This window comes from Gymnogyps californianus, chromosome 20 (genome assembly GCF_018139145.2).
Source record: "Gymnogyps californianus isolate 813 chromosome 20, ASM1813914v2, whole genome shotgun sequence".
In the NCBI taxonomy this organism is placed as follows: domain Eukaryota; kingdom Metazoa; phylum Chordata; class Aves; order Accipitriformes; family Cathartidae; genus Gymnogyps; species Gymnogyps californianus.
This window is the reverse complement of record NC_059490.1, coordinates 6,960,958-6,981,488: the sequence shown is the minus strand read 5'-3', so window position 1 is coordinate 6,981,488 and position 20,531 is coordinate 6,960,958. Positions and strand designations below refer to the sequence as shown.

Here is a 20,531-nt window from a genome sequence, read left to right as displayed (position 1 = left end):
CGGAGCAGATTTGTTACTCCAACCCCTCTTTCAGCATATCTTCTACAAAATGTTTTTCTCTTAGTGCTAGGTTAGGCTCGGACACTTCGTGCTGTGAGTGAGAGACCTTGCTGTGGGTGTGGAGAGCTAGTTTCCTTACTGCCCATCACTCAAAACACTCCACAAGTTTCTATCTAAACATCCCCATTTCATGAGCACTCTGCCCTTTGATTGTACCCTCACCTTGACTATCTTCTGCAGCGTGGGCAGCCGGGGGTAGCCTGGGGTCTGCCACCCCACAGCCTCCGTGTCACGCAGTCGTGACCACTGGCTCCGAGCTCCCAGCTCAGTGAAAGCCGAGGCTCCCTGCGTCCTGAGGAAAGTGGTGAAAAGGCACAAAGAGAAAGTTTCTCCTGATTTATGGTGCTTTCCTCTTTTGTCCTACAATTAAGCTCTTAAGAGCCTTTGCTGCCAGGGCTGGGAGCTGGAGTGCTGGTGTATGTTAAGGGGTCTTGAACAAGCACCCACCTGGACGCTTCTCCTTCCCTGCAAGGTTGTTGGGCTGGGGGAGCCTCCTTGAAATGAGGCTGACAAGCTTGGCCAGGGAATGAACTTTCAGGACCGGGGGAGTTTTGTGTAATTTAATGATGAGATGACAACGCCCACAGTAGATGAGCCGGAACCATGGGGAAACAACCCTTAAATTTGGGTGTCCTGTTCCTCTTACCTGCACAGTGGGCAGCTTTGCAGGCAGTTCCGGGGCTGAGCATTGTTGCGGTACGTCTAAGCACTGTGGCTTTATGTAAACTGGGTGTGAGCCGGTGGGCACATGGTTCATGTCTGTAGCAATACAAGATGTTTGGTGGAGCTGTGACTGTAGTGCTCAGCTTGAGTGAGCAGGTCACAGATGGCTGTACCTGCGACAGCTCACGTGCAAGAAACATTTTTACTCTCTTTTGGTTGTTTAATGTTGTAATGTAATGGGGAACTTGTAGCCTGCAACAAGAGCTGCTGGTGGCAGTGGGAAGGACTGAGGCCCTGGTACCAAGCCTGGCCATGGCCACTGCAGAGCATTGCTCCAGCGCTTGGAGCCCATCTCTGAAATACATCGCGGCTGTGGAGTGCTCGTGACCCTCAGCATCATGAAAGCCTTTAAGCTTTTCCTTTTTTGGAGGGGGAGGACTTAGCTTTTGTACCAGCCCAGTTTGGGGGTGACTGTGAGTCTGGACTGAGCACAGTCCTAGGGGTGCTGCCCATTCAAAGTGTGGGGGTGCTTGCTGAAATGCCGAGAGTTTTTCACTCGCCCCGGGGACTTGCCAGACTCAGGTGCGGCAGCACGACGGCTGTGGTCTTGTCATGTGCCCGTTTAAGACAAGAAGTGAAGAGAGTCCAGCATCTCACCCGAGTGCGGGAGGAGGGAGCGTGAGGAAGACGACTGCAATTTCTTGAACTGGACTGTGGCCAGAGCATTGGGACTAACACTCTTAATTGTGGGAAAGGCTTCATGAAAGAGATTTACTGTCCCAGAGTGGTCACATCTTTAGTTTTATGTTTCCTCCAAAAGTTGACAGCCCCTGCAGTACCGCACTTCCTACCATTGCTCTGCAGCACCGGCTCAGCCCTGGCTCTGGGAGCAGAGCACCCTCGTTTGGCTACCAGGCGCCTCTGGTGCCACCCTGGGTTACCCTCAGTGGTCTCTCCACTGGGTGCTGAACTCATTGGCAGCTGTAAGAGCTGGCCAAATCAAGCCTACAGATCTTCCTCCCTTTCTTTCCTGTATTTTCTAGGTGTGTTTTAGTCTTTTTCTGGTTGTTTTTAACCTCCCACCCCATTGCTCTGAAATAATTTGCTCTTAAAAACCCAATGTTTGTTCTCTGCACCTCAGGCGTTTTGCTAGCCCCAGCTGAAACAGGGTCTCAATGTCTTGCTTTAATCCTCTTGCCCTTTGCTCAAAATCCCTGGTCCGCCACATCAGGGGAGTTCAGCTTTCAACACCTTCTCCTTGCCCGCGTGCAGCTGATGCTCATGTCTGCGGCGGAGGTGCCTGGGAGCCGGGGCTCTGCGGGAGCTCTCCCTCCCCATCCCGGCGCTGGGGCTTTGCTCGCACGGGCACGGGTTTGGAGTCAGTACCTACATGTTTGCATTCACTGTGCAAATCCTTTGCCTGGCTTGCGGCAGCTTTTCTCACAGTGGCTGCCTGTCTGCAGGGTGAGGGCTGGAAGCCCTGGTCCTGCAGCAGGCGATGCACAAGCTGGTGAGGAGCAGCCTGCGCAGAGCGAACGGCACGGGCTGGTTGGAAACCTCTGAGTGGTGTGGGTGCATCCCATACCGCTGGGCAGCGGCTCCGCTTCCCCACCCCAGCAGCGCTTCCCTGCCTCCCCCTGGGCAAGCCCCCAACCAGCCACTCCCCCCACATCTGAAGGGAGGATGTGAATTGGGGGCAGAGGGGATTCAGAGGGCAGAGGCTGCCCGTAAGGCTTAAAAAACTTCTGCGAGCAGGCAGTGCGGTGCCTGAGCGAGCGCGGGCAGCCTGGCATGCCCCACGGTGCTCTCGGCCTCGCTAAATGTAACCCACGCCCAGCTCCAGGCGGTTCCCTCAAGCCAGCTCCCCGCTGCTCTCAGCAGCCTCAGAAGTGGTTTCTGGCTGGGTGTAGATGTGCTGGGGGGATTTGCTTTCACTCCGAGCCGGCTCTGTTTGGAAGAGCTGTGGTCGTGTGGCATCTACTTGAGTAACAGCTTCAATTAAGCTCTCTTGACAAGCTGTTGTGTGACTGGTGAACTAATGGGAGGAGCCCCCTCCTCAGCTGCTGAGGTTAAAACTCCAGCAGGGACAAAGATCAAACATGCAGCTAATTACCCTTTTAACACTTAAACATACCCCCCTCCTTCAGGGGAAGGCATCAGTTCCAAGCAGCAGCTTCTGTGCTGAGAGCCCCGAGTGTTGGCTCGGGCCGGGCTGGCTCAGCACGCGAGGTGGGGTTGGGCATGATGTGGGCAGTGTGACTGCAGCCTTTTCCTGCTCCAGAGCGGCTACTCACCACTTTTTTTCCCCGCTACGTGGAGCAATTGGGTCCAGGACAGGAGTGAGCTGGGGAATTGTCCACCCCTGCAGAGATCCCTGCCCCGCGCAGGATGCAGAAAGCGAGGCTGCGAAGGCAAAGCAAGATAGAGCATCTGACCTGCTCCCTGCTGAACCCTCTCTCTGTCTCCTAGAGTGCGTCTCTGAAGACTGCCGCTCTGTCATCCAGGAACAGGCCACGGCTCTGGGGCTCTCCATGTTTGCACTCTTGGTGAGGAGGTGCACCAGCCTGCTGAGGGAATGCGTGCGAGGTAAGGGGTTACCGGCAGGATCCACACAGCTGCCCGTGAGGTAGCCTGGTGGGGTTCAGGCCCTCGTTCCCTGCTATTTTGTACACCCCTTCCCCTCTGCTGGGGCCCTTGGATTCTCCCCTAGCATCCCAAGCTCTGCCCAGGTTATGGCTGAATCACCTGGCAGGAAAACACCTGATGTGTGCAGGCAGAAACATTTGGAAGAAAGGGATGGACGCAGGGCATGCTTTCTGCCAGCTATTGGGGAAACTTCCCAAAACTGGGACCTCGGGATCCTGTCTCTATGACTGGTGCACTGGCACCCCACTGCTCTCAATAAAAGGGATCACAGGCGGCCTGGCTTGTCCCCCAAGCCAGTCCGTGTAGGGAGAACATCTGTCTTTGCACTTGCTGTGGGTTGTGGCTATTCGCTTGTGCTTCCGAGGCTGGGATGTTGGGATCTGTGTTGCGCATCCCCTGTCCCTGCCTGAGCCTGGCTCCTGGCTGCAGTGAGCTGCCTCAGCTCTCACATCTTGTATTTGCAGTTCAGCCACAAGAGGTGGAGCAGGAGGATGAGGAGGATGACATCAAGGTCTCTGCCTTGCCCCAGGATCTGAAGGAGCTGCTCCCCAGTGTGAAGGTCTGGTCGGACTGGATGCTTGGCCACCCGGATACCTGGAATCCTCCTCCGACCTCTCTCGAGCTCCCCAAACAGTACGTGCATCCTCTGGTCTGTCTTCTGGTGTCCGCTCCCTCCCTGGGCTCCTTGTGCCACCTTTCCCCCTCGCTGATGCTTACTCCTGGCTCTGGCACTCTGACCTGAGCACCCAGGAGAGGCTCACTGCGCAGGGGATGTTTGCGGGGAACTTGTCACCCTTGGTGACACAGTGACTTCTTCATTGATGCGTGGGTGGGGCTGAAGTGTCTCTGAGGGGGCCTGGCGGGTGCCCTTTGCTTCTGTGTGTGAGAAGAAGGCCTATGAGCTGGAATTTTACCTTCTGCTTAGGAAGCGCATCTGCTTTTGTTGGGATACGTCTCCTTTACATGCTCTGCTGGCCCAGCCAACTGATGAGGCAGGGCCTTCCTCTCTGCAAGAGGGAAGTCCATTTCCAGCATAAGCATTTTGTTGCCTTTTTTTGACTGAATCAAGTCAACCTTGGTCAGGCTGGGCTGGCCTGGCCTGGAGCAGCTTGCCTGTTCCTGGAGCTCCAAAAGTCGTCTCCTTTCTGCTTCAGAAACAGCTTGTCTCTACCCCTGCAAAGCACAAAAGGGTTAATTTTCTAAACTGGCCGATTCCAGCCCATTAGTCCATAATGCGGACTAGGCAATTTGCATATTTTTGGACAGAAAATCGAGTGAAGGGGCCAAGTATGGAGTATGCGAAACAGTGTCTGAGCATGCTCCGTAGCTGCTTTCCCGCAGGATTTTCCATCTGCCTCCGGTACTCCGGATCCAGAGCCTGAAATCACGTCTTATTGTTAATCCAAAGGAGCCAGAACCCAGGGTGATGGGAAGGCGCATTAAGAGTAATCCAGCAAAGTGGCTTAACCATTAATGTGTCCCTGCTCCGTGCGTCAGGTCCAGTCCTGCTCTCCTAGTTTATTGCCTCTTACTCCAGTTCTTTTTCATTTGGCTGAGGAAATGGAAATCTCACACAGGAAGTTCTGGGCCTCATTTTGTGGAGATGGAGTCTGTTTTCTGTTTGTCGGCTGCTCGGTGTGGGACCGCTGCCTGCTCATGTGAACTGCTGCCCATCTTTGGGCAGGAACTCAAACTGGGATCTGTCACGTGAGCCCGCGTGCACCAATCCCCCCTTCCCCTCGCGCTGCCTGCGCAGGGAGCCGCTGAGCCCTTGGCGACGGGCAGCCTCGAGATGGAATTTCTGATTGGGTTCGCGCAGCCAGCGCTCGGCGCCTATCCCCGGGACGAGCTGCCTCCTCCTCCCGTGGGGCGCGGGGCTGCGTCCCCCCCGGGCTGCCGGAGCAGGTGCGGGGCTCCCGCTTGGCCGTCGAGGCAGGAGAAGGCAGTGGTGGCAGCCCACCCCGTGGCGCGGGGCTCTTTGGGGAGCAGTGGGTATTGGGTTGGGGGGCTCTAGTCCGCACGGCTCTAGTCTGCTCGGCGGAGGAACGAGGGTCTTCATCTTGTAGCAGAGGCCCAACCGCTTCCCCACCTTGCCCTCTGCGCCGAGGGTGGCTGAGCAGCCCCTCTTGCCCCGTCTGTGCCCTTACTCTGGGGCATGGGCAGCCTTCCTCATGTTGGCTCCCAGCTCCTCCACCCTGGTGCTCTTTGGCTCACCAGGAGCATCTGTCTTATCCACAACGAGGAGACGGGCTGCTCTTTCAGCCCAGACCTCTTGTGTTGACCCAGCATTGCGTGGCTGGGTGTTGGTGGTCCAGGACTCTGGGATGGCAGCAGCTGAGCTTCCCTGGAGGTGTGGGTAGTGATGAGTAGCAGGGAACCAGCTCCGCGCTTGGGCATGACACTCTGGGACTTGCAACGTTTTCCCTAGAGCTGGGAAATGAAAAGGGGAGCACTGGGTTACTGTTTCAGCTCTCTATTGACACAAGCCTGCTGTCTGGCCTGGGGCTGTTCAGTAACCAGGTAGAGTCACCAAGTCCGGGGGTTTAGATAGGAGCAGCTTCAAAGAAGTTTAGAAGTAAAACATGGGTCAGAGCAGCAGGCGTGTTAGAGTAAGCCAAGATTTATGGGCAGGGTGAGCTGAGGAGCGGGGAGGGCACGCGAGGAGCAAGTGCAGATGCCAAGTTGCAGAACTAAGGGGCCTGTGCCGTTTCACGCGTGCTCTGTGCCTCACAGCGGTGGGACGTGCTGTGAGGTCCCCACCAGTGCCAGTGGAGAGGCTGGTTAGACACACTGAAACCACCTCCCAGCACTCTGCAGCCATCACTTTCATTGCCCCTCGTGATGGCGTGGGCACAGAAAAGGGACAGTAAAAAAGCCCTGAAGCACAGAAGCACTCTGCAAGGAGGCCATGAATGTGCTAAAGCTTCTGGAAAAACCAGGCCCCATACCCACCTGGCAGCCCACTAGGAGCAAAGGCCTGGCCCAGAGCTTGCATCAAAGTGCAGCTCATCCGGGGCCAGCGCTGCTGCCAGAATGACGGCCTGGGCTCGGGGCCAGCGGGGCAGCTTGTCAAGACTCTGCCAGAGCCTCGGGCCCGGGCTGCCGGGGCTATACGTCCCAAGGCCTCCGCTCATGCTGCGTTCGCCATGTTCACGTTCGCCCGTTCTTAGTAAGAGAGAGAGCTGGGGGACTTTGAGAACGTCTAAACTCAGCCCAGCTGTGGCAGTTGGTTTATTGCTTTCAGCTGGTACTTGAACCCAGGTCCTGGTCTTGGAGTCTTTCCCAGGTTTAATCCCCGGAGCTTTCTCTGCAGCTGTATGACACTGCGCTGACCCCGAATGAGGATAGGAAAATAGAAACGGTGCCAAGCCAGAGTCTCTTTTTCATTTGGAGTCTGGCTGTCTGCCCATGACCAGGGTTACATAATGGGAAACATAGCTGGGGCTCTGGAGAGCCCGCGTTTCACCACGCTGCCCAGACCTTCGCGTTCTGATGCTATATATCTTCCTAATTGTAGCTCGGATGCATTTATCACACTGCTGGATTTGAGTCCTTACAATAAAAAAAAAAAAAAAAAAAAAGAAAGCCCACACCAAATTCCTCAGCTCACTGCTTTCCCCCTTGGACAGAGGCGGAGGGAAAGGTGTGAGGAGTGAGCGCTGCCGAAACCCGGCATGCGGCTGCAAGCCACGCAGGAGTGGGCTCTGCGGAGCGGGATGGGAGGCTCGGGAGGCTGCGTCTTTCGGGTCCTTTTCTTGGTGGGGGCTTGGGAATGGACCCAGCTCCTGGCAGGCATCCTCTCCCTAGCTGGGGGTTCAGTGGTCCCAAATTCCACCTGAATGAGAAGCTACACCTTTCCCCAAAACCACCCTCCTTGGTCTAGTGTGCTCATCCAGCTCTTAGGCACACTTCCACGGTCCCCATGGCTCAGGGGATGCGATGGGACATGTTTTCAGGCCAGAAGGCCATAGAGAGGTGACAGGCTGCCTAGATCCTTCTCTTGGGGCTGCTGTGTGTATTTGAGGTGGAGGGTGTCCTTCCCCTCTACCTATTTGGGAGAAGGGCTCAGCAAGCTTTCCGTGGTTCTTTTCTCAGGTGTTTCCAGAATAGGAGCTAAACTTGACTGTGGACATCTCTGCTTCAGAGCAACAGTGTCCTGTGGCTTGGGGATTGTGTGTCTGGACCAGCTGTTCCCAGGTCTTCTAGTAGCGAGCAACAGTCACTTCTGTATCTTAAAATTAATTTATATCTGCATGTTTCATGGCAAACATTGCATTGAGGTCTGAGCAGACAGTCGTTTAAAGCAGTTGCACTGCCATGCAACTGGGTGGGAGAAGCATCTTTCAGACCAACTGTCCCCAGGAGTAATTTGCAGAGATTAGGGTGTAAGAGCAGGGAGTCCTGGGGAGAGGGGAGCAGGGTGGATCTTCTAAGGCAGAGATATGAGCAGCAGATGGGGTGAAAGGCACATCTCCAAGGAGGCTGCTGTTGTTCAAGTGAATCCATCTCCTTTTGGGACATATGGCTGGGAAGAGGGCTGAGCAGGGGAGAGCAAAGCTTCTCCTTGCTCTACTTTGTTGCCGCAATGAATCCGTTGCTAAATGAAGCGCAAGAATCGATGGGGAAGCCGCTGGCTAGACAGACAAACTGCCGCAGGGCTGACCCTGGCGAATCTGCGCTCCTTCCACGCTAGAGCGAAGGGCCTCTCGGTTTGTGGAGACTGTCTGCAAGCATTTAAAAATGGTTAATTTAAACCAAGTATTAAATTAAATCCAAAAGCTCTGAGCACATTCTAGAGCTTACCTTCCCAGAGAGATCTGCCAGATCGCTCTCATCACATCGCTGTTGTGGAGAAGTGTCACTGAGATGGCAGCTCCCACTGGGAGAGATGGACAGAGTCTTGGACAGGGGTGCCAAGACCTTGCTGGAGTTTGCTGGAGACTAAATGGAAAATCCCTTTTGCAGATCTCAGCCTTAAGTTAGTAACGCTGGCCACCGGAGTTTCCCTATCGAGACATCAAAGTGAGGATTCAGAGGTGTCTCGGTAGTGTAAACCTGGCTGAGAATGAAGGTAAAGTCGAGAGAAGCAGAAGCCAAAAGTCTCCGTGGAGAAGGGGGCTGTGGTGAAGCAGAGGCTGGCTGGGAGGAGACTGCACCTCTCCTGGGGAGGAGAGTGTCCCTCTAACTCCGAAGGCGGGTTCCCGGGAGAGGAATGGGTTTATGGATGCCCAGCTGGCCAAAGGGACTGCATGCAGGGTAGACTGGGGGCAATCATTGGTGCCACAGGGCAGAGGGGCTGCGACCACCTCGTCTCCGCTCTGGGCAGCTGTGCCTGAGTCCAGGGTGAGGTTGGTGAATGCCTTTTGGGAAGAGCTCCCATCGCCAACCCCTTTTGTTCCTTGCAGAGGAGCTGCTTTTAGTTCAGCTTCCTCTGGGTGGGGAGAGAAGAAACCCAGGAGGGGGATGCAGAGCGCTTTGTATGGGGGTGCAGGAGCTGGGGTGGGCACCGGTGCTGCCTCGCACCGGGAGCCGGTGGGTGCACGTCGCCTGGCCCCGGGAGCGCGCGAGCCCGAGGCGTTTGCCATCTGCACGGCAGCGCGGCTCTTGGCGGCTGGGGAACACAATGCAGGGCTTCTTCTGCGCCGTGCTTTCCGGGTTTGTTCTGCAGCTGTGGAGTTTGAATGTTAGTGTTTAAACAAGCTGGTATTACACAGGAAATGGCCACCTCCACAGGCCCCCGCAGGCTTGTAACATGGGGTCATTGTGCTTGATATTAATCACCAGGCAGCCCGCGCCCCCGGTGAAGATGGTGGCTTACACCGGAGTGCTGTGCAGCGCCGTGGCCGGCGGGGATTCGGCGAGCATCAGGCTCGCCTCGGCACCCTCTGCTCTCCCCACACTTTGGTGCGTGCCTTTTGCCTCACGGTGATGCATGCCGATCGTGGGCATCCATCTTTGCCAGGAGCTGTCCCCACGCAGACCCGGCCTCGCTGGGGCCGCGCTCTGCCCCGGGGCCGTGCTCCAGCCCGCGCGCTCGGCTGCGCACTTGTGCGGTGCTCTCACCGTCGCCTGGCCGGGCTGCGTCCTGTCGGCGTGCAGCTGGGCTGCGCTCACACTGACAGCTACATTAAACCTGGAATCCTGAGGCAATAAAAAAGAAATTAACTCTTATTTTTTTTTCCTGTCCTAGTGGAATAAGCAAATGTAAATGTGTCTGTGGGGAAGTGAATGAACCCCCGTTCTGAGGAAAGACCTCGCGCTAACCCCCTTCTCGCTTCCTTGGTTAAAAGCTCTGGGAGCCTTGTCCATGTACCTGGGAGCTGCATGCCTGGGCTTGGTGTCAGTAATTCAGAGCCTCCCTCCACAGAGGGACACCGAAGCTGTGGCACTGTGCATACGCAGTGCTTCCAGGCACCTGGGCCTGCCTTGGCTTTGCAGAGAGGCTCTGGCACTGCAGTGCTGTTGGGTGACATAAGCCAGAAACGCCTGGAGGTGGCTGCAGCAGCGGCGGCGTCCTGGGAAGGGGCAGTGGGGAGAAGGCACATGACAGGGCTCCCGAGTGTTGTGCGACCTCCTAGGGCGAGTGCATGTCCCAGCAGGAGATCCATGGGGCCGTACGGTGTTGGCACGAGCTGTTAGCCCTTGCTGGCTTTGCCGGTGGGTAGCAGCCGGTAAATGATCTTGGTGGTGCCAGTGCTGGGAGATGCACTACAGAGGAGGAGCTGCACTTGAGGGGAAGGCAGAAAATTGTCAGACCCGCTTTCTGCAGTGCTACCTCTGTGTTGCAGGAGAAAACCAGAGCAGAAACGCCAACACCTTCTTCTTTGTTGGCTTTTTGAAGGTTCTGCAGGGTGCTGCATGTGAGAGGGTGCTGCCTGGCTGCCGGCCACTGCCGCAGAGCTGCTTGGGGTTGCATTGCAGCGAGATCTTGCTACCCGGGGAGCCAGCACAGTCTGTGGTTTGACCGAAGGAAGCCCAGGGTGGAAACCTAACACATCCAGTGCAAATGACAGATGTGGCAAGGCACTGCAAAGCTGTAGGGAGCTGGGGATGAAGGGGATAAAGTGACAGGGACGGCTCTCGCGCTCAGGGAGTGGTGAGGGGCTGCCCTGCCTGGCAGCACTGCCAGAGGGGCTGGGGGCAGGCAGCCACGGGGGGAGAGGAGAGGGGACTGCTGGGCTGGGTGGCTGCAAGGGTGTTAGCAGTGTCAGCTCGGTGACCGTTCACGTGGCATTTTTCTGACTTTGGGTGCCAAGCCCCGTGGAGGGAGACAGCTCCCTGTACTTCATCTGTGCTGCTCCTTCACCCTACCACCACCCCTGCCCTGCTGTGGATCCCAGTCCTGCCCAGCATGCTACCGCTGCCCTCTGCCTCCCTCCCACCCTCACTGGTCATCTCCATCCCCTGCCTGCCGCTCTTTTTCTTGGGGAATACAGGCGAGGTCTCTGCAATGTGTTTCTTTCCCTTCTCCTCCACCCTGGCCCCATGCACCTGGCTGTCTCAGCCCGCTGGGAACGTCCTCTGCATCGGTGCCTGCCCCCAACACCCCAGTGTGCTCGTTCCCCGGCAGTTGCAGGCGTTCTCCCCGTTCCTCTCCCCCGCTGATGCCTGCAGCCTCTGCACCTCCTACATCCAAGCCGAGCCCTCGTCGCAGCCCGCGCTGCCGGGGGCCCCACCAGTGCTATGTGACCGGACTCAGGCAGCCGAGCCCAGTTGCCAGCAGGGCACTGGGGGAGGGCTGAGCCTCCCAAGCCCTGTGCATCTCCCATGGGCAGAGCTTGCCTTGGAGGTGGCCCAGAGCAGCCCTATCACATCCGGTGCTTGTCTCTGCAGCCTGGGCCGGAGGATAAACTATCAGGGCTGTGGGGCAGTGGATCATTCCTCTTATTATTTTCTTCTTTTGCAGATAGGGGTCGTGGAAAGTTCAGTTCCTTTTAACCCTCGCAGCTCTGTTTATTTTCCAGCTGGTAGCACAAACGCAGCGTTTCCCATTACATCACAAAGGGCCTCGGACAGATCCCTCCGAAAAACGTGTTGCAACTGTTTATTTTTTTCCATATTTAAACATTTCTGACAGCCAGACCTGGCTGAGCCAAGCGATGGAGCTTTGTGAATGAACCCAGCTCCTGGTGTCTGTGCCCAGAGGGCTTTGAAGGACCTCTTCTCCTCTGCAGCGTTCGGGCTGGGGCTGGCTTAGGGACGTGGGCGACTCTGCGTTACATGTGTGCTGATTACGTGCTGGGCTTTGATTAATGGCTCCTCATTCTGCCTGGCTCCCAGGACGCTCTTGAAAACAAGATGTTTCATTTCAGTGTGCTTTCCTGGTACATTGATTCCCGTAAATAACCAAGCGCAGACTCTGTCCACCTGGAGCAGTTCAAAGAGCAGGGGGCCTCCCTCCAGCCCTGGGCTGCCTCGGGCCGCACCGGTCACTGCTGTACCCCCGGTGATGCTGGCTTCCCTGTGCTTTTCGGTGCCCCAGAGGTGTAGGGTGGAGGAGCAGCCCTCCTTACTGCCACCAGAAGCAGATCAGCCCCGGTTTCCTTATTCCCTGCTTTTGTCCCAGTTTACGCACTAAAATACCCCTATCTGAGTGCTTTTAGAAACAGGAGGAAGAAATGCAGTACGAGGCAGCCTGGTTGGCTGCAGTGCCCCCGTGCTTGTTGCCTGCTTCCCCTGCGCTGGCCCTCTCTGGGGTGCTGTGCCCTCCCCAGGGTGTGCTCAGCGATGGGGATGTGTGATGGGGATGCGCGGAGAGCGGTCCAGGGCTGCCGGTGGCCTTGTGTTCGCACCCGGCTCCCCGCACATCACTGCCGCTCCGGGAAGGTGACACACCGCAGAGGCAGCTTTGCAGGTCGCTCACGAGTGTTGAAACCATGGCCAGAAGCAAAACACGGCTTAACCCCCCGTGGCTGAGGTTTAACTAAAAAAATCTCTGTGCTTTAGAGCATGGCTGCAGCACGTGGTCGCAGCAGGTAGCAGCTGTGCGAAGGAGAGGGTGTCCTGGGCTGGGCTGGAGCCCCCGCGGGCCGGGCTGGAGCCCCCCAAGTGCCTCTTTTTGCCCCGACAACAGCGCGGATGTTCGGTCTGTCTTCCCAGCAGGCTTTAAAATTGAGTAACAAGCATCGTTTCTCCCATGTGGAATGAGCTGAGTTCCTGCTGGCACTGCACGGGGAAGCTGCTTCCCGAGCATGGGCCAGCTCGGGAGCGGGCAGAGGTGGGCAGAGCAGCGGGAAGGGCGAGATCCTGGGAGCCGTCCCCGTCCAGGGGGACGGGGTGGTCGGTGTCAGCGCTCGCGGGCGAGGGTTCCAAGCCCTCCTGGGTTCGGTGCCAGCGCAGCTGTGCCTGGAGCTCTCCCGGTGGGGTAGGTTAGCAGCGGCGGTGGCGTGGCGTGCCTCGCCTCGCCTCACCTCTCTGGTATTCGCTGCAGCATTGCAGGCAACTCCCAACGCATTCCAGCCCCGAATTGCTCACGTCTCTCCTCGTTCTCCCAGGGTCTCAGTAGATGTGTGGGCGACGCTGGCTGACTTCTGTAACATACTGACCACAGTGAATCAGTCGGAGGTGCCCTTGTACAAGGACCCAGATGACGACCTTGCCCTGCTTAGCCTGGAAGAGGATCGGCTGCTCTCGGGCTTCGTTCCCCTGCTGGTCGCCCCCCAGGAGCCCTGCTACGTGGAGAGGACCTCGGACAAGGTCAGCAGTAGGCCAAACATCCCCCCTCGATTCCTCCAGACTTTTATTCTTGGGAAGTTTTCTGTGCAAACGGAACACGATTAAGTCATTGAGAAGGGTGTTAAGGGAAAATATCGACCTTTCAGCCGCTGACATCCAGCTCTGTGTCATGAAAACCCCTCTCGACTTCCTCTGGTGTGTGTGTGCTCGCTGGCATGTTGTATATACGATCATTTCCTCACTTGTTTAAATAGTGCAGCTTGTGTTGGCAGTGCTCTCAGTGCACTCCAAATGGTTTGCATCATGCTTAAAGCACCCTCCCCCTCCCCCCGGCCACAAAACTCTGCCTTAGGAAGGCAGCCAGGACTTTTTTCCTTCTCTAAAGAGGAGAGTGATAAATAGGTGACTAGAGAGAAGCAGACACCATGTGTTAACGTACAAAAGGCTTTTAGGAATATGAAGCATTCCCCACTGCCTGCTCTCTATTTTCCTTTCTTTGCTCTAGGAGCCCATTCTAGCCTGAACTTTCCTTTGGCTGTTTGTTTTTAGAATAATGAAATCAGTTCCCTTGTTGATGTGGGGTTTTGGGTCTGCTCTCTGCCACCACCTGGCCAGAAGGGACCTGGGGGCTGCACTTGGATAATGTGTCTGAACCTGATGGGGGATGGAGGAGGCACAATGGCATTTGTTTTGCACGCCCTTGGAGGCACGGCAGGATAAGAGTGGCTTTCAACAGTTTCCTGCTTGGAGGCAGAATCACAGCACCAGAAACGCGGCTCATCTGGGAAGCTGCGGCATTGCCTCCCCCAGCGGTTGGTGCTACGAGAGGAGAAGTGGAGATGCAGAGGCTGGTTTCTGTGGAGAGCCTGCATGTGATGGTGGCAACGTGCCTTCCCATGTGCCACTTCTTCTTCACGTTTTCATGAAATGATGGTGAGAAATTTAGGACCTGTGTCACGGAGGGATCCAAGAGGTGCGAAGTTCTGTTTCACTTCTCTGTCTGCCCGGCCCGTGCTCACAGCACTGCCCGCGGCAGAGGAGCACAGGGTCCCAGTAAAACTGAGAGCTCTCCCAGTTTGGGGAAGCACCTTAGTCCAGGAAGTCACTGTGGAAAAATGGATTTTCAAGGCTCTATTTGAAGGGGTTAAAATAACAAGCATGCGGTTGCCGTTGCTGCCCTAAGGTAGCCTGTTTGCCCAGTGTGTGTTGTGGCCTCACTGGGGTTCTGCTGGGGACAGTCCCAGTGCCCCACTCTCTACGCAGGGACTCTTTCCCAGCAGCCACAAACCAGAGCCCCCAGCAGGCAGGTGAGGTGGCTGAGCAGCTCTGTCTGGTGCCCCATAACTTGTGGGAGGGGGTCGGTATTCCCTGAACTCTGCCTTTTCTAACCACACACTGGTTTATTCGGAGTGCCATCTACCTGCCCTGCCAGGCACTTGCACTCGTGTGTAAAAGAAGAGACGTATATTTGTCCTATAGCTACACCTGAGCTTCCGAGCTGAGTTTTCTCACTGTCCTGGCTCCCTTTGGTTCTGGTGCTTTATAAAGAAACTGTACAACACCACTGGCAGGAGCTGGTGCCCTTCGCAGCTCAGCAGCAGCCACCCAAGCATCCGGGATTATCAGGCATGGTGGTACCAGCTCAGCTCTGCTGAAAAGGCAACACAGATCCCAGAGAGAAGGAGCCAGGCCTGGCTGTGTCTGTCCCCCCTTTCTTTCTTTTTTTTTTTTTTTTTTTGCTGCCTCTGTGGGTCTTGTTTGGTTTGAAAGTAGCTGACTTTGGAACTGTGATCCCACCCAGCAGGCTGGGGTGTTCGCTCGTGTTTGCGCAGGTCCGAGCCCCTGTTGTATACCAGTTGTGTTGTGCCGTCTTCTGGTCTCTGCCTTACGCACCAAACACATCGCACGGAGGTAGACGGAGGAACCCAGTGGTACCAGCGCTACCCAGGACACGCTGAGCCAAAGCAACGGGTTTTGCGAGGTCTCTTCTCGATCTGGTACTGACCAGTGTTTTCATTAATGGTCAGACTGGTGAAACAGCAGATGTGCATATTCACTTTGCAGAGGACACACAAAAGGGTTAAGGGGAGGCTAGTGAGACAGAGCAGAGATCTCAAAAGCCTGACTTCCAAGAAGGGACTGAAAGAGCTGGGGCTTTTTAATGTAGAGGAAATTCGGGGAAAATGCAGTAAGCTGTTGCGGAGAGGAGTAGAACAAGCTGTCCTCCAGCTCCATGCTGAAAAGCACAGGAAGGAACAGGCATAAATTGCAGCAAAATAGATTAAGACTAGAATTTAGGAAAGGCTTCATACCTTTAGGTAGTTAAGCACTTGAAAGCAGCCTCCTTAGCAATTCTGCAGAATCTCTTCAGCCTTGGAGATTTTTAAAAGCAGGCTAGGTGGCTCTCTCAGGTACAACTTGGGAGTTGTTTGCCTCCTTGGAAAAGGAGGCAAACTGACCTCTTTGGACGCTCCTACCCCATTTTCTGTGATTCGGTAATGCTGTAGAAAGGGACTGGAGTGGCAGCTGCGTCATTACAGTCAAATGACTACCTTGTTCCACAGATCTTCTCCTTCTGCAGTATTAATGAAGTGAATTATTTGACTCTCCAGAAGTGGCGTGTTGTAGAAGGCAGCGCAGACCAAGCCAGGAAGGTATGACTGAGAGGCATGAACCCATATGCCTTTCACGAATGACTGTGAGCAAGATACAAAAAGACGCTTCCCGGCAAAGAAGCCCCCAGTCCAACTTAACCAGGGGATCCTTGTGTGCGGTACCCAGTCCACCATCTGCTCCCTGCCCTCCTTTTAGCGTGCAGAGCCCAGATGAGTTTGACTCCTCAGCAGACGCATCTCTGGGCTGTTTGCAGTGGAAGGGTGCCGTGTCCATGCTCAGCGTGGTGGCACGAGGGGATCTGTATCCCTGAGCCTCAATCAGGCGATGGCAGCAGGCACTGCAGCTGAGCAGCTCTGTCTGGCACGTACCACATCCAGCCGCGTTGCAGGAACTTTCCCATTTGCGTGCACCTTGTTGGTCGCCAATTGACTGAGCTGCGAGCAGGTGAGAAACGTTTTTTCTGTGCAGCGAGAACTGTCTTTCCCGTACTGATTTTTCATTGCTTTTTAGCAGGAGTTATTTTTCTGCACCCAATTTCTTTCTCCTGTGTTCTCAGTCTTGGCCCAGTTATCAGCCCAAGTTCCTGGCAGTTCTTTGCTGGAGAGGTGAAGGAAATGTACTGCTCTTTATAGGGCACCCTTTGAACGCCTTGTGGACTGGGAGGAGAGTTCTGGTATGCCAAAGTGGCTCTGGGAAGCTCGCTGTGGTACCTTTCCTATCACTTGCATGGCTAGGAAGAGGCGGTTGGCTTTTTACCGCAAGGATAATATCTCACCTTGCTTGCTGATGCTCCAAATCCTTACCCCGTGCTTTTGCACCATAGTTTTTTAACGAATTTGTAAAATTTCAGAGGAAAGGAATCTGTTGAAAGGCAAGGCTGGAGAGTATTGGGCTTAAAATGGTGTTAGGTTATTGGCTCCACCAAGAGGATGGTTGTTTTGTAAGCTATATAGAACAAACACTGTGCTTCCACATTTTGTTCTCCGCGTCCCATTTAGCAGATGGAGTGCAGTATTCAGCCAGAGTTTCTCAGCAAGTTTTTGAGCATTTGGCCTGGCTCTTATTTTGAGTGAAAATGTTCTGACTCCGTTCGTTGCCATGAAGCTGTGCGTTTGGATTCCTGCTGGAGCCAGTGTGACACTGAGAGCTTCCCATCGTCTCTTGCACTGTCATTGAAGCTGTAACCAACAAAAGCTGGCTCCAGGGTGAGCATAACTTGGTGATGTTTTCCTGGGTGTATGTTGGGCAGATATCCATTGCAGCTTGTGTGATGGAACACCATCGAACGTACCAGTCAACAGCAAACTATGCAGCCTGGTGCCTGAGCTGTCAGACTGTGTCTGCAGCGTTTGCAGCCGAAGGAGACGCTGCCAGGACCTCACTCACCCAGCGTTGTACCCGAGGCAAGAGCAGGGAACAGCAGGAAGGTAAGAACTGTGGATTCATCAGGTGGTGCGTGGTGCTGCTTTGGGGGACTTGTAATGGAAAACACTTGGGTCGTGTTGAGGTTAAAGCAAGTCCTAGTGATGGTGCGTCTGAACTGTGCGTGGGTCTGTTCTTGTGCAGCCCTGGGAACCTGGGACACATCCTGGTTTCCTCACCTCTCACTGAATCCTGTTGTCTCCGGAGCATCCCGCTCTGCAGTGGCCCTGTGGAGCTGGTGGCAAGGCTGGAAGGGGGCTGCAGGTCGCCTGGCACGGAGCAGAGCAAGGGAGGTCCTTCTTCTCTATGCAGGCACATGGCATCACTGGTTGCCTACATCCCTGCAAGCTCTGCATCACCCACGCCTGTGCCTGCAGCACGCACTCTGCCACATGCCCCAGCCAGGGAGATGTGGAGGAGAAAGTGTTAATGTCCCTTCCCACAATAAACCTCTCTGCATGGGGGGTCCTGAAACCTGAGCCTCTCTCTCCTCCCCCAGCCCTGACACACGTTAATAAAAGGTTTTTAAACGCCAATAAAAAGGCAGCAGCCCCAGCTCACCAGGTCCGGGGCCCAGGGTCCTTGGGAAGGCACTTCACAAATGTGTTTTTTGCATTTTCTGGCTTTTGGCTGGTGAATAAGATTGAGGAGAAATACTCCTTCCCCTGATAACAATACAGTGAGACGCAGGATCAGCAGTGTGTGGATTAAAACCAGACGGTGCATGATTAATACATATGCTTATAGGGCTAGTCACTGTGGTTCCCTCCTCTCAAACAGAAAGGCACTTTTTTTTTCCCTCATGTGCATGCTCATGTGTGGAGTGGACTGTCTCACATACTCACCACTCAGCTAGTCTCAACCCTGTCTCACCTCACCAGGCAAATGAAAGCCCTAAAATGCAAGGCTTTGAAAAATAACTAGCAATATTTTACTGCCCCAGACCTACAAACTGGGTACTGCATGGCTTGTCCAGCTCCAGGGAGGCCAGTTAGCTTCCCACACTTGGTGCCGTTCTTGTTTTACAAGTACTTGCTTCCTGCTATTTGCACTACTCGCCTGTCAGTGCAGATAGCCTAAAATCCAAGCTTTCTTCTCCTTAGAAAACACAAATCTCTTTCCTCTGTACTGTCCAGCCCAAGTGGACAGTCCAAATTTGACCCTCTCTGTAGTTGCCCCAACATGCTCTAGATTTGCAGAGCTAGCAAGCTGTGCTCACTTCACTTATTTACAGTATTTCAGTCTTCTTAAGACTTGCAGGTATCTCTTGGCAATGTGTAGTCATGTCTGATACTTCTTGGAAAGGGAGCCCCAAGTTTAAAAGCCCAGGAGGAATAGCTGTCGGAGTGACCGGGCTCTGTCGTGCCTCTAAACACCAGACGTTTTGTCCTTTCCGAGACCTAATGACGCCTGGGACGCCAGGGATGAAATCTGTGTTGGAGTGGCCACACTACAGTGATTTTGGGAGGACTTCTTGCAAGGCATCAGAGGAAGGGTAGCAAGACCAGGACTCTGAGAGCACAAACTCTTTGTAAGCAGAGAGAAAACCCCAGTGAGCAAATGTAACTGTTTTCTCAGCATCCTTTCCACATTCCCATTCCATAGCCTTGGAGCATCTCCCTCCAGCTGGCAGGCAAATGCACTCAGCCCAGGAGAGCGAGAGCTTCCAGCTTGGAGTTTGGTCCAGAGAGGAAAAGGGAAACTGTGAGCAGAGATCGGAGCCCCAAGTAGGAGAGTCCAAGGAGGAGTCATCCTTGAAAAACTCCTTCCATTCCTGCCTGCCTCGGTTTCCAAACAAGCAGTGAAAGATCCCTGCCGCAGGCAGCCCTGCTTGGAGCAGGGACTTGGCAGGAGCTGGCAGCCCCGAGGCGGCAGAGTTAGAAATGTTTACATTTTCTGACCAGTATCTGAACTCCATCCCAGCTTCGACCTTCCCTTTCATGTGGTGCCTTTGGATTGTAAAAAGCAATTAGGCTAAATTATGGGCCATGTTGGAAGATGATGTCATTGGGTGATGGAGGAGAGGCTGGATTTTATGCCACCATGAAGGTAGCGCACAGAATATCACCTGCTTTGAACTCCTCGTCCATCCTTGGCATTTCCTTGAACCGCAAGTGCCAGGGACTGTGTGAACACCACAGGAGCCTCTCTCTGCCTTTGCCAGGTGTCACTAGCACAGTGGGAAGTGTCAAGCAGAGTCTGTGTCCCCGGCTCTGGGTGGCAGAGGAGGGTACGCTGGTGTCTGTTGTGCTGTTTTAAACGTACCTTCATAGAAATGGGCGTGAGTGCTGTCCTAGTGACTGCTGCTGCATCTCCCAGGGCTGTGCAGGGCATCTTCCAGAGAGGTATTCTGTTCATTTATCATTTGGTCTCGGTTTTTAATCACTCTTTAAGCTAAGAGAGTTTTGAGCATGTTCTTAAAGCTGCGTTTCTGCAGCCGAAGATAAAGGGAACTCATGGCAAACAAGCACTAGCGCTGCACGAGGACACTGAATACAGCCCTGGAGAAATCCACAATGTGGAATAATAGTTCAGGCTCTTAAAGGCGGGGGGGGGTGGTTTAAAAAAAAAAAAAAAACCTGCAGTAAATCTAGCGAGTGGAATCTGAGGGAAATGATCCCATCTGGAAAACTCCAGCGCTGGTGCTGCTGAAGGCTTAAGGAGCGATGCAGAGCGCAAAAAGAAAACCCTGCAGTCTGAGGATGACAGGCTTCTTAATTGATGTCCATTGCAACTGGTACTCTGCCAGTTTATGTTGGCCACCTTCCAGCGTGCTGTAATTTTGGGGCCAGGTGTGAAGCGTTTCTGTTCCATCTTGTTCCCAAGCACCTACAGAAGCCTCACACATCTCACTTGAGGCTGCAGCCCTGTAGGAAACAGCTGTACAGGTATAGGTGAAAGGAAGTGTCACAGCTGGGCTCAGAGTACTCCCCCGTGCCTTGCCTAGGGCTCTGTTTGGGGGGGCCGCTTCCCCCCACCCCGCGCCGGGTTTGGGGAGGTGGCCACTGTCACAGGCACACCTGCCTGTCTGTCAGCAAGGTGCTTTGAACATCAGGGAGCTTCTGGGAAGAATGTACAGGTTAGAAACCTCCTCTTCAAAGAGGAGCCCACGGTGGTGTGCGTCAGTTCTGGAAGTGGGGAATCCGGCTTGGGAGAGCCCCGGATGCTGGCAAGCCAGGGGAGCTGTGGCTACCTCCTCTGGTCTCTTCTGCCTCGGGAAATTTCCAAGGGAACAAGAGCAGGTCTTGTAGAAAGCACCGAGCCTTGATTTCTAAAGGCTGAGAACCCATCAGGATCTTCAGCAAATTGTCGCAGGAGCCCATTTCAATCACTGTTAAAAACGTGCGTTATTTCTGGGCTGAATTTGTTTTGTTTCAATTTCCACTAATTGAATTTTGCTGTAGGTTGGGAAGCCCTCTGTTGCTGCTCTGACCTCGATATATAAATGT

The 20,531-nt window shown here is 54.6% G+C and overlaps 1 protein-coding gene across 1 annotated transcript in view; it reads left to right on the top strand.

The window, feature by feature from the left end:
* SMG6 (SMG6 nonsense mediated mRNA decay factor) overlaps nt 1–20,531 on the top strand; it is a 97,845-nt gene that overhangs the window by 52,540 nt on the left and 24,774 nt on the right. The window contains exons 11-13 of the mRNA XM_050909196.1: nt 3,193–3,309; nt 3,834–4,002; nt 12,864–13,065. Of these exons, the coding sequence (XP_050765153.1) occupies nt 3,193–3,309; nt 3,834–4,002; nt 12,864–13,065 (488 nt within the window). The remainder of the gene's footprint in view (nt 1–3,192; nt 3,310–3,833; nt 4,003–12,863; nt 13,066–20,531) is intronic.